Source organism: Lampetra planeri, chromosome 19, assembly GCF_965212315.1.
Source record: "Lampetra planeri chromosome 19, kcLamPlan1.2.h2, whole genome shotgun sequence".
NCBI classification, from domain to species: domain Eukaryota; kingdom Metazoa; phylum Chordata; class Hyperoartia; order Petromyzontiformes; family Petromyzontidae; genus Lampetra; species Lampetra planeri.
In genome coordinates this window covers 9,389,695-9,402,143 of record NC_136125.1, presented here as the reverse complement: position 1 = coordinate 9,402,143, position 12,449 = coordinate 9,389,695, and the positions used below count along the sequence as shown (strand labels likewise).

General features: G+C 47.5%; 1 protein-coding gene across 1 annotated transcript in view; it reads left to right on the top strand.

Moving 5' to 3' along the window:
- LOC144724080 (transforming growth factor-beta-induced protein ig-h3-like) overlaps window positions 1-12,449 on the top strand; it is a 37,579-nt gene that overhangs the window by 19,689 nt on the left and 5,441 nt on the right. Inside the window, exons 9-13 of the mRNA XM_078602946.1 lie at window positions 519-656; window positions 2,122-2,270; window positions 4,899-5,035; window positions 7,165-7,295; window positions 9,456-9,586. Of these exons, the coding sequence (XP_078459072.1) occupies window positions 519-656; window positions 2,122-2,270; window positions 4,899-5,035; window positions 7,165-7,295; window positions 9,456-9,586 (686 nt within the window). The remainder of the gene's footprint in view (window positions 1-518; window positions 657-2,121; window positions 2,271-4,898; window positions 5,036-7,164; window positions 7,296-9,455; window positions 9,587-12,449) is intronic.

The window sequence follows — 12,449 nt, the reverse complement described above, 5'->3', positions numbered from 1 at the left end:
TTTGGACAGGAGAGCGACGGATATTTAACTTTCAATTTCCAAAAATTGGTGAACTTTTGGTAATTTCTTGGAGAAATTACCCCGGGCGGGTTAAGAGAGTGAACTGTCAATTCCCACACAAAATTGCCTCGGAGTAAAACGCTGCCAAATCAGTCTCCTATATACGCACCCTATAATTAGTGTATAAATAGTGACTTAAGACTAAACAGTTTCAAATCTAATTTCTTAACGTTTTTTTCCGCCTCTTGCTAAATTGTTTATCTTTCAACTTCCAAATCAATTCCAGAAGTTTTCTGCACTTTTCCAAATCTTTCTAAAACCGCGCTTGATAATACGTAGCACAGACTGAAATAATACCGGGGGGATAAACGCCTGCACAGACTGTTTTTGCAAAGCATGCGGGACTTTATTTTTCAACGTGCTTTTTTTTTGTCTCCCGAGGATGACGGTAATGCACACGCAGTACGACGTACGAGTAAAATGTGTTTACAATCAAGTTTGTGTGATTACTCTTTCAGCCAAGACCGCCATAGAGCTCACACAGACCGAGGATTTATCCAAGTTCTCCAACATGTTTTCTGAAGAGGGCCTCCAGGCTTCTCTGAGGCCCAACGTGGCCTACACGCTCCTCGCGCCAAACAACGAGGCCTTCACCGGTAAACAGGGCTTTCACCTGCATCCTCCCCTACTAAGAACAATAATCATAAATGCAATGTTTTACATGCGAATATTTCCAGAATTGGACGCAATGTTCGATTGAGTATGGAGCCAGAGCTCAAAGTCCCTCGTAAGCCAGCTGAATAGGTTAGAGTCTGAGCCAGTGAGAGCCTGTATGAGTAAGGGCCTGGACAGGTGAGGGCCTGGAAGGGTGAGGGCCTGAACCAGGTGTGAGCCTGAACGGGTAAGGGCCTAGACAGGCGAGATTCGGAAAAGCTGAAAGCCTGAACCAGGTGAGAGACTGAACAAGTGAGGGCCTGGACAGGTGAGGGCCTGGAAGGGTGAGGGCGTGAACCAGGTGTGAGCCTGAACGGGTAAGGGCCTAGACAGGTGAGATTCTGAACAGGTGAGGGCCTGAACAGGTGAGAGCCTGGACAGGTGAAGGCCTGGACAGATGGCAGCCTGAATAATTGAGGCTTGAGCTGCTACTTACAGTTGGCTACTGCTTCGAGGCTGTGTTTGTGCAGTGGGAGAGAGTTCCAGATGGCCTCGCTCACTGCGTTCCGTAACCCCATTGAATGACTGATTAGTCCCTATTACACAAAATCAAACAAGCAGCTTTAACGAGACTGCTTCACCTGAAATGTTTTGGCAAAATAAACTGAGTGAATGTAAAATGAGCTCATTTATGAACAATAATTAAATAATTTTCTTTATAATAATCAGCTGATCAGTCCTTAAAACAGAACACACACCCCTGTTGTAAGGGACACATGATAATGACATAAGGAGTGGCCTGTTGCTATTATCTCTCTCAGTTTATTTGCTGGTATATTTATCATAATTTTTAAGGTTATGGGCGATGCTGTCATGGTGTAACAGTTAGCGCACTGGTCTTTCAATCCAGATGTCGCAGGTTCAATCTCCCAGTGCGGTACTGGAAACAACGGTACAATAATCTTAAATTCACCCCCCTACCTCTGTCTACCCAGCAGTATAAATGAGTGCACCACGGCTAGTCTGTGGCATGTGGCGGGGGTAATGACCTGTTCTAAAACTTCTGGCCAGCATGGTAGGGTATGCTAAATACCCTCTAGAGAAGTGTTCTTCTCTAGAGGGTATTTAGCACTGTCACCCACAAGACATCATCAGTGTGAGGGCCCCCACACATTTGAAACCACTGTGGTTCAACAGCACGATGATGGGGGATGTTTTCACATTTGTGCATTGTCGGGGGTTGCAAGTCAGGGGCCGCACTAAAGGCCACCAGAGCGCGTCAGTGGCCCGCAGGCCTTGCAATGAAGAACACTGCAGTAGGGGGTTACCTCTAATTCGCAGGGCCGCACCTTTACCGTCTAGACTTATTAGGGCCATGAGAGCGGCCACACAGTGGTAGACGTTTGCAGCCATTAATGTTCGCGACACGACGACCTTCCCCCCTTTTAAAATGGTTTCGCTCCACAGACAACACCATGGAGGAGATGTCCACGAACACCCGTGACATTCTGCTCAACCACGTCATCAAGAACCAGCAATCGCTCTATCAGCTGTACGGTGGGCAGACGCTGGACACCCTGGGTGGGCGGAAACTGCGCGTGTTCGTCTACCCGACCGTAAGTGAACGAGCACGTGGTATGGAGGCCAACACTTTAACCCGTACTTTACGAGCTGCATGTCTTAGGGTTCAACGTGCAGGACATTAAAACGGATGGGCAAATCTTCTATACTGGATTCGTGTTTGGAACTTGCAAGGTTGGACTTAGAATGGAGCAACACAGCAATGGAAATTAGAGATGGGCTATTTCGATTATTTAAGTGATCGGTTACTGTACTCAATCGATTATAAGTTTGATTGCTGGACTAAGCCGAGAACTAAAATAATAACTGGGAAAATTATCAGGCGTGTCACACTGGGCGTGGCTTATAGGGGGTTTCCTGCCTTCAGAAGGCAGGGTGTAGGGGCGGGTTCGAGTAATTTAATGCAAAAAAAAATGGTTGTCGAGTAAAATTTGGAGTTGATCAATCGACGCATTCGGCTAATTATCCCAGCTCTGAATGACGGTGTCGACTGAAAGGGGAGGTTGCGATGGGTGGGTCCGATGGGCGGGGCACATGGGCAGAGCAGAGGAAAGTAGATTACTGAGACCAGGCACTGAAGTATTACCCAGAGGTCAGTAGCCGAGGGGGTGGACCATCGCCAGATCGTGGGACACTTTGAGAGCATCGCTTGCGGGAGGTCGGGTGCCCACTGCGTAGCACATGTGGATTCTGGCAGAGGGAATAAATGACAGCGGCACCAAGAGCATTGGCCATGATGACCACTCTAAATGTACCTTAATCTACCAGCATTGCTGTTATGCATCCAGAGTTTCAATAACATAAAAATTACTTAAGTGTCCTGACCGGTTGTCTCTAGTCAGTTACGTTTTCTAACCCAGCTGATCAGTGTGTGTCAGCGAGTCGTAAATACACGTTAATCTGATGGTAAAAAGTTTTATTCAGTTTCTATTAACATTAAGTGTTTGTGTTTTTGTTCAGTGTCTGTTCTACTCAATTATAAAATATATAATTCCATGAGAAAAAAATCAATGCGGACAATACGTTATTAGTTCTGTGGTGGTGCCTCTTTAAGAGGCACTGTAAGCTTAAGTAGCAGATTGCTCGATTTGCTTCCCATGGTCTGGAATTCCCTTTCCTCGGCCATCTCTGCTGTCTACTTTCCTGTGCCTGTGCAAGTCGGAGACTCAAGACATTCCGTTTGTGTCCCCTGTGACTCATTGTCTCTTCCTGTCTGTAACACGCCCACTGTTTTGTACATCACCTTGACATACGGATGCATTTAGACGCTTTATAGACCCACATTGTGTTGAATTGTTTAATCGGCGCTGTGCTGTTGGAGTGGCGTCCATTGTGTTGAGGTTCTGTCCACACTCCGGGAACATTAAACAGCACACGGGCGTTCTCGCGTAAAGAGCCAGTGCGTTAACTCTTCACGTCTTGGCTTTAATCCCAACAGGAGATTCACTTCCCGTCGACGGGCAATCCTCATAAATGTAAAATAATCTTCCCTCACAAGGGCTGTAGGCATTTGCAAATGAGATGTATGTGCCTCAGTGGGTCAATTAATAAAGGAGAAAAAAAAATCCTCGAATAAATCATCTGAAAAATAGAGCCTGTCTCAGAAAACTACGCTGTTTTACAGAAAAAAATCATTAAACCAACATTCGAGTTGTCTGACTTCCTCCACCAAACTGGAACTTTTCCAGACATTGTTTTGTGCCGAACAGATGCTGGGACTGTAGCTCCAGCCTCCGCATGCAGCGAACTCACAACCCCCACGCAGGGCTGGATGAAGTTTGATGGGGGTCCGGGTCTATTCTATTTGTTGAGGGTTCTCTTCGTGTATTCGATGCCTTCCCTTCACTCTTTCAACCGCCACCGTCACCCAATGCCAAACACTGCACTGTTATTCACCTCTGTTATTTTAAATGGGATATTTTAATTGTAACATTTATTAAAATGTTAAACAAACAAGACGTGCTTTTTTAGTATTCGGCACTTAACTGGTAGTAATACACTTAGCGATGCTATGGCTTCAATGACCAAATTACCTTTAGGATTTATCGCAGTGCCACGGCGCTGCGTTTTGACCAGCGCTTACGTTGTGCAGGAACATTTTTCGGGAACACCCCAACCCCTCCCTCTCCCTTCCCCCTCTCCCAACAGCTCAGTCCAAGACAGCTCCAGCAGAAATTGAGCCCTTGTTTTGAGTTTTATAAAAAAAGTAGTTTATTCGCACATCCATTTTGGCGAAGGATGGAGCCCTCGAAATCCGGGGCCTCATCCTGCGGCTCGTGAAGGGCCCACAGCCAAGCCGGCTGCACGCCGGAGGGATCAGCCGCGCAGTCGAACGTTGCTCAAAATCACGCGGCTTAATCGTCGCCTGCAACTGCCCTGTCTCCTACATCTGATCGAGCAGTTCCACAACGACGTATTCAGGATTCTAACGACAGGTCATCGGTCGCAAAAATGTGCACGCCACGCGGTAACACGCGAACTGCCGAGCGGATCGACGGTTGAAAGCAGAGTCTGTCTCCGCTGTCACCAACCAGCAGCAGAGACGTCCACGCGTGCAAGCGATTCAGTTGCACGCGACCAAATTGCGCGAACGACCGATCGCTCGCTCGGGTGTGGGCCCCGGCTTTGACTTTGACCCCCCCCCCCTCGCTATCTCCCCCCAGGCGATCTGCATTGAGAACGCGTGCCTGGAGTCCCAGGAGCGCACCGGGCGGCGTGGGGCCGTGTTCGTCATCAGAAATGTCCTGCGCACGCCAAGCAAGAGCATCATGGACAGCCTCGAGAGCAGCCAGCACTTCAGGTCGCAGAGCGCAAACAAGCCACGGAGCGAAATCAGGGATTGGGGGAGGGGAGCCGACGGTCGGTCTGTCGGGAGGCTGTAGCTGGCCCTCGAGTCTACACGTCACTTCCTACGGCCCATCATTCCATTTCATATGGCCCGCTCCCACATGGGGGCTACCAATTCAAATGGACCGCACATCGAGTTTCGTGCTCCTGTGAGGTTCACGAGACCCGGGGACGTTTGATGGGAACAAGAATACCTCGCAATAAAGTAAATGGGACGAACTACAAATAACGCCATTGTCTCAAGTGGTGTAACGTTACGCAAACGATGAAACCATTTGTAGATTTCCCAGGACGGCTACCTCAACACGAGGACGATGCTGGGAAAATCAGGACAGGAGGTGACCCTATCCGCAAACGATTTGTATTTGTCACTGCAAAGATCTTAGCGGCACTGATTGGGTACTGGATGTGAATATTTTCAACCTAGAAATCCTGTTTCTAATTTGAACGCATTCAGTCGCTTGCTTCACTGCTCAGTCGACACACATGCTACTTTGTGCATTGTTATTGCATAACGCTAAAGTGTGTGTTAATGTTAATGCATAGCCCGCCAAAGGTATTTGAAAGTCCTTTTCAGCCCCCATTAAGGAAAAGGTTCCCCACCGGGACGATAAATGAATGTGAAACCCAGTGAAACAAATGTCTAATATCGTGTAGAAAACTACTTGGGCTATGTCTCAGGACTTTCCGACATGAGTTTCAAAGTTTGCAACTGAAAGTCTTTGAAATCATGGTTCATCACTCCATCATAGCACTCCCATAACAATCCCCCCCCATCCCTCGTTATTCAATACATTTGTAATGCGGGCGAAAGCGACCTTCCGGATGTGACGTCACAAGGAGGCGGAGCCAGGTGACGTGGGTGAAAGGTTCGGGGCTTTAAGCGGGTAAACCGGAAGAGGAAGGCAGTCGGGGTGTGAGCGGAAAAGAGTGAGGCCACGGGGGCGAGTGTGGAGAGGCCACGGGGGCGAGTGTGGAGAGGCCACGGGGGCGAGTGTGGAGAGGCCACGGGGGCGAGTGTGGAGAGGCCACGGGGGCGAGTGTGGAGAGGCCACGGGGGCGAGTGTGGAGAGGCCACGGGGGCGAGTGTGGAGAGGGGGGGCGCCGACGGCCATCGGGAGCCAACCCCGAAGATAAGAGGAAGCTGCGGAGTGGTGTGCAGCTGGGGAGGAGACAGCCAGGAGGGCTGCGTGTTAGAGGCAGCGGTGTGGCTGCCAGGAGGAGCTGCGGAGAGAGAGAGAGAGAGCAAGAAGCTGCGAGAGCTGCGGAGGGAGAAGAGCAGCAGCGAGTACAGCCGTTGGGGGGCTGTGTGAGAGAAACAGCAGCAGAGCTGCTGTTGTGGATCGGGCCGACATTGGAGTCAGCACCGTGGAGAAGCTACCGAGTCAAGACAGCCGTGTGGGTGTACAGCACGAACCGAATAATAAAGGACACTGAGCCAGACATCGTGGTCCAGAGTCGGTTATTACACATTGTCGTGAGTCAGAGTTGTTCTTCGACCCGAAGATTTATCGATAAAGTTATTTTAGTTTTCCTTTTAGTTTTTCTTGATGACGTACACGCACGTCGTCGGAACGTGAAAGGTTTCAATGATATTAGACGTCTGAGCTACCCAGCTATCTCAAGGGGAAATCACTGCAACTATTCTTCCCTAGTTACGGCACAAGGAATCCTCGTTCTGAGTACTGCAAGTTGAGCAGCAGGGAGCTCGATTGGGGTTGGACGGAGAGAGCTCGAGCCACGGACCTGCCCTTGCACGGAGAAACTGTAGAATGCGTACAATAATCTTTATTTGAAGCTTTCGTGACTGCAGGAATCCATACTCTTTGGTTCTTTCGGTAAAGTCATCACGTAGGTAGAAATAAAATAAATATAACCTCTTGCCACGGCAGCTCTCTCGCCCACTTCAGCAATTTTTTCTTGCTGTGGTTGTTCCACCTGATGAAGATTGCTTGTGTTGCAATCGAAACGTCGTGATTTGTTTTATTTTATTTCTACCTACGTGACTTTACCGAAAGAGCCAAAGAGTAATGTGTAGAATAATTAAAATGAGTACAACAACGATGTTTTTGTTGGGTGCAGCATTCTGGTGGAGCTCATAAAGGCGGCCGGCCTGAAGCAGCAGCTTTCCCGATCGGGGACTTTTACGATCTTCGCCCCGACGAACGAAGCGTTCGCATCGATGACCGAGCTGGAGATCGAAGCGCTGAAGGGTAAGGCAGCCCCTCGCACCTCACCTGTGCGCAGGGCCAGATTAACGCAGCGGCTTTCGGGGCCACAGCCCAGGGTGGTTGAAATGAATTATATGGTGGCGCATGGTGTATTTTGAAAATGAAAGCCACAGCATCACTTTGTGTAATACTACCAGTTATGGGCAGAAATACATACATTTTATTTAGTTTTACTTTTCGTAAATATAGAACTGAAAGAACCAAGGAAAATCACAGTGGTGCGTTTGGTATCCAGCATGGTGATGGTGAATGAGTAAGGGAGGGGATTGAATGTATAGATGGGCTCCTTAAAACACAGCCCCCGTCAACTAAATCGGGCTCTGCTAGTTGGTAATCAGCCTTCATAAACCAGGTGCACACACCTCTGCATAGGTCATAGGAAGTTTTTGATGTAATGTAAAGCTATGGCATTTGCAAACTCTTTCTTTGATAATTCTCAGTTACAGAGATGTCCAGGAAAAAAGGGATAGGAGTTGGCTACGTGTTTGGAGTTTTTTTTCTTCCCAAGACCATTGAGAGGCTTATAAGGGTTAAAATCAATTGCCTTGTTCCCCCCCCCCCCCCAACAGCTGTCTCTTGGCAAGAGGGATTCGTAAATAAGTGTTCTGGCTTGCAAAGGCATACACATTGTGGTTAATATTTCAGAATGAAAACCAACACCACAAGCTGCTACGGCTGATGATAATTCTGGGCTGTCGACCAAAAAAACCTCACATTGCTATAAAAAGACCAGAGCAATTTTGCTTTTAAACCTAAATAATCAAGACTACGGAACCCCCAATTGCCACATCTATGACTACATTCTCTGTTTTGTGTTAGGTCTGATTATGGAGGCGATTATTTCCCAATGTGCATTCTGAAGGGAGACCACAAGTTTGATGTGTGGCCTCGGTACTGGCTTTTCTAAAGGTGGCCAAGAGGACAGAGCAAGCTTCATTCATGCTCGGAAACATCCAATGCAATTGTTTCCACAGGCTGATCGGTTTTATGAAATGTTGGTGCGTGTCTCAGTTGGGGTGAACAAGTTGCAATCGTTCAAAATAATATATTTGTTTCGTTTCTTGAAACGAAGCTTCATGAAAACTGCCATTGTTAAAGTCGTAGCTCGAAAATAACATAAAACATATTACTGCTTAGCAAGGGTGCTCTCCACAAATTGTCTCAATATACAACCACATGGCTCCGTGTGTTCTCTGCGTATGGCGCACGACTCAATGCATCAGCAAGTTCCCCTGCCGCTTGTTAAATTGTCCTGAGAGACGAGGAAGAAGAAGAATTGGCCACAGTTTCTCCCAGTTGCAGAGCTTGCAGCTGGGCATCACCAAAAAAAAACCCAAATCCATTGCAAAGCTGGATCTACACAAACATCACTGGAGCACCGTTCCAACACAAGCAACGCACCCTTGCCATTGCTCTGGTAGAGGGAAGAAAAAGAGCAACTTCTGATAGAAGCACACTTTGATACAAGCACAAACTTGAACTTGCTCCCCAGGGAGTGTGCTAAATGACCAGCCTTATGGCTCACATCACCACCGGCAGAAGTGACAGATGCTCCAACCGTCCGTCACTTCACTGTGCTCTCTGGATATCAAACTGCCTCCCCTGAACACATTGTCGGCGAGATCACCGATTCTAGTCTTCAAGGCCTTCAAATGTCGAGTACACACATGGACATCTCCTAACTTCACCGCACGCCTTGAACCAATGATTCTGCCGATTAGATGTACTAATGTGTGATATGGCTATTGTTCACAATTGCACCAAATAAATAAATAATTAGCCCGTAAAAACAAAGTTTTTCACTATAAATCCCTTATATGCGTGGCATCGGTTTTATTTTATTATTCATTTCTGTTTTTCTTGAGTAAGAGTTTCATTTTTATCACATTGGTATTTTAAATTAAATATGAAAAAAATATTTCCCTAAAAAGTTGGAAGATTTTGGAAAAAAAATTTCACGAAAATAAATTGTCACGCACAACGAGTCTGTGTGCAAAATGTCAGCTCGATTGGATCATGGGAAGTGGGTTAAAAACGACCGAAATATTTGCACGGTCGTAAGCGCGCAAGCAAGCAAGCAAGTGAACTTAATATAAAGGATTTTAAAAACGCCTCATTGTCCACTTTCCTCCCCGATCGCAGCTGACCCAGACCTTCTGGAGAACATCCTCAAGTTCCACATGCTCAATGAGGTCGTCGTGAGTGGCGGCATCGCCAACAGGGTGACCAACTTCCTGACGACACGTCTCGGAGGTTCCTTAGAGGCCACGACGGTCAGAATGTGCACCTCCACCTCCACCTCCACCGCCACCTCCACCTCCACCGCACCGCCACCACCACCTCCACCGCCACCTCCACCTCCACTGTCACCGCCACCTCCACCGCACCGCCACCACCACCTCCACCGCCACCTCCACCGCCACCTCCACCTCCACCGCACCGCCACCACCACCTCCACCGCCACCTCCACCTCCACTGTCACCGCCACCTCCACCGCACCGCCACCACCACCTCCACCGCCACCTCCACCGCCACCTCCACCTCCACCTCCACCGCACCGCCACCACCACCTCCACCGCCACCTCCACTGTCACCGCCACCTCCACCGCCACCGCCACCACCACACAATCATGCAGACTGCGGTCATCCTCGCAAGCAGCGACTTTTTAATAACTTTCGATTGAAAGCTTTCGTGACTGCAGGGATTCATCTTCTTGGTTCTTTCGGTAAAGTCACGTAGGATGGAAATAATAAAATAATACAAATAAACCATAATAAAATAAATGTATTATGGTTTATTTTTATTATTTTATTATTTTTGATAACTATCGAACAAAGACGGTCACCGCATCGCTCGCTCTCAGATGCCCCTTTCTGCGGCCGTCTGGAACGCTCTTCCTTCCGATGGTAGGAAGCCGTTGGAGCTATGCACTTTAAAAGCGCGGGAAGAACATGCAAACTTGATAAATACAGACATCAGGATTGGGATCGAACCCATGGCCTCCTTTATACCAGGCGAGGTAGTTAACATTTCACCACTGCGGCACCCTTCTCGGAGCATATCACAGTAGGACAAAGAATTCTAGATTTGAAGCTTTCGTGACTGCAAGGATTCATACTCTTAGTTCTTTCGGTAAAGTCACGTAGGTAAAAAATGAGGTCGTCACCTGAAGACGGAAGCTTGTGTTGCCTCCGAAACGTCGTGACTTTTATTGTTTTATTTTTATTAATTTTAATGTCATTTTTTACCTACGTGACTTTACCGAAAGAACTAAGAGTAGGACAAAGGATGTTGCCGCAGTGTTCTGTGTAGGTAACGTAGCCCGGCAGCAGCCTACAACACCTGCCTCATGCATGGTGAGTCCAAGTGCTATGCAGGCTCAAACCAGCTTAGCTTCTCTGGAGATTTGACGAGATCCGGTGCAACGGGGTGATCTGGTCATAAGCCACCTCCGATGATAATAATAATAATTTATGCCTTGATGTTGGAATTTACGATGTTCTTTTGAATCCGTGATTGCCTTATCTTGTGCGATGTAAACATTCATATTCTTAGGTTTTTCGGTAAAGTCACGTAGGTAAAACATCAAAATTAATAAAAATAAAATAAAATAAAAATCACGACGTTTCGGAGGCAACACAAGTCTCCGTCATCAGGTGGGACCTTGATGCAGCTAATCTGGCTGTGACGGTCCCACCTGATGACGGAGACTTGTGTTGCCTCCGAAACGTCGTGATTTTTATTTTATTTTATTTTTATTAATTTTGATGTTTTACCTACGTGACTTTACCGAAAAACCTAAGAATATGAATCCTTGCAGTCACGAAAGCTTCAAATCTAGATGTAAACATTGTGGCCGTTTTTGTGTCATCGGGCATGCGTTTACATCGGCGCTATTCGCCCGCCTGACCAATTCACACAAAACCATTCCGCCTTGCCGTATATCTCAGGGCGTGCGACGTAAAGTGCATAAATTAGCCGCCGTAACAATCCTGTACTGCACGAGCGGCTTCCCGCTGCAGCTGTTTCGAAATGTCCAGCGGAGTATCCGGAGCCTGTTTACCTTGGAAACAGCACAAGTGCCCTACGTGAACTCCAAACTCAAGCTGACGCTGCCGGGGGTCTCTGGGGGGGTATTTTTCAGCTGTGGCTTAATCGTCCTGTGAACAACGGCAACGAAAAGGGCTCACGCAAGCGCCCGTGCCATGAAATCGCCAACATATGATGATTTTGTTATTGTTGTTATATTTAATATTTATTTTCCCCGTTTTATTCCGAGTTTAATTATCGTTCGTTCAGATGCGTGTAAATATTTCGTTGACCATTTCATTCCACAAATGTGTTTATTTTCACGGCTGTTATGGCATACCTTTAACATTCTACAGGTATTAGCCCCGGCGAATTTGTATTATAGACCTGGGTGAAGTACTCTTCTGGAATTTATGACGACATTTAAAAACTTCCAAGGCAAGCAAATAAAAAAATCTACGGGGCCATTAAATGAGTAGGCGCAAGGAGTGGCACTGGTGAGTCAGAGGGGACGTAAAGTTACAGCCCTTTGACATTGCACTGCTGGCTGAAGGCTTCCCCATGTTTAAAGTCAGTCACGGAGATGTATTGGCCATCCTCACCCACGCTGGTCAGTGAGTGCCGAGTTGGTGAAGGAGAGACGCCAGTTCCAATCGTACTCTTTGGTTCTTTGGGTAAAGTCACGTAGGTAGAAAAATAAAATAAATCACGACGTTTAGGGCGCGACACAAGCGTCCGTCATCAGGTGGGAAAGGATTTGAGCATATTTGAACATTGGGAGGGGGAGCGGGGATGTGTCCACCCCCCCCAATATATATTATAATTACGGCCTTGGTTTAATTAAATCGCTCGCTGAGCAGGTACGAGGTGGATTATTACATTGCAGGATTACGAGAGGTGGGGACATCAGTGTATTGACCGTGGCCGATGGTGATGTTAAACAAATTTCCCCCCCCCCTTCCACTCCGCTGTGGAAATCATATCACGATCCAGGGTCATAATTCAAATGAAAGCATTCGCTATTTTACCTGATACTGGGGTAGTGACCGGAAGCACCTCCAGTGGACACTTGGGTGGCACGAGCCAATCACATTCAGCCTATAGGG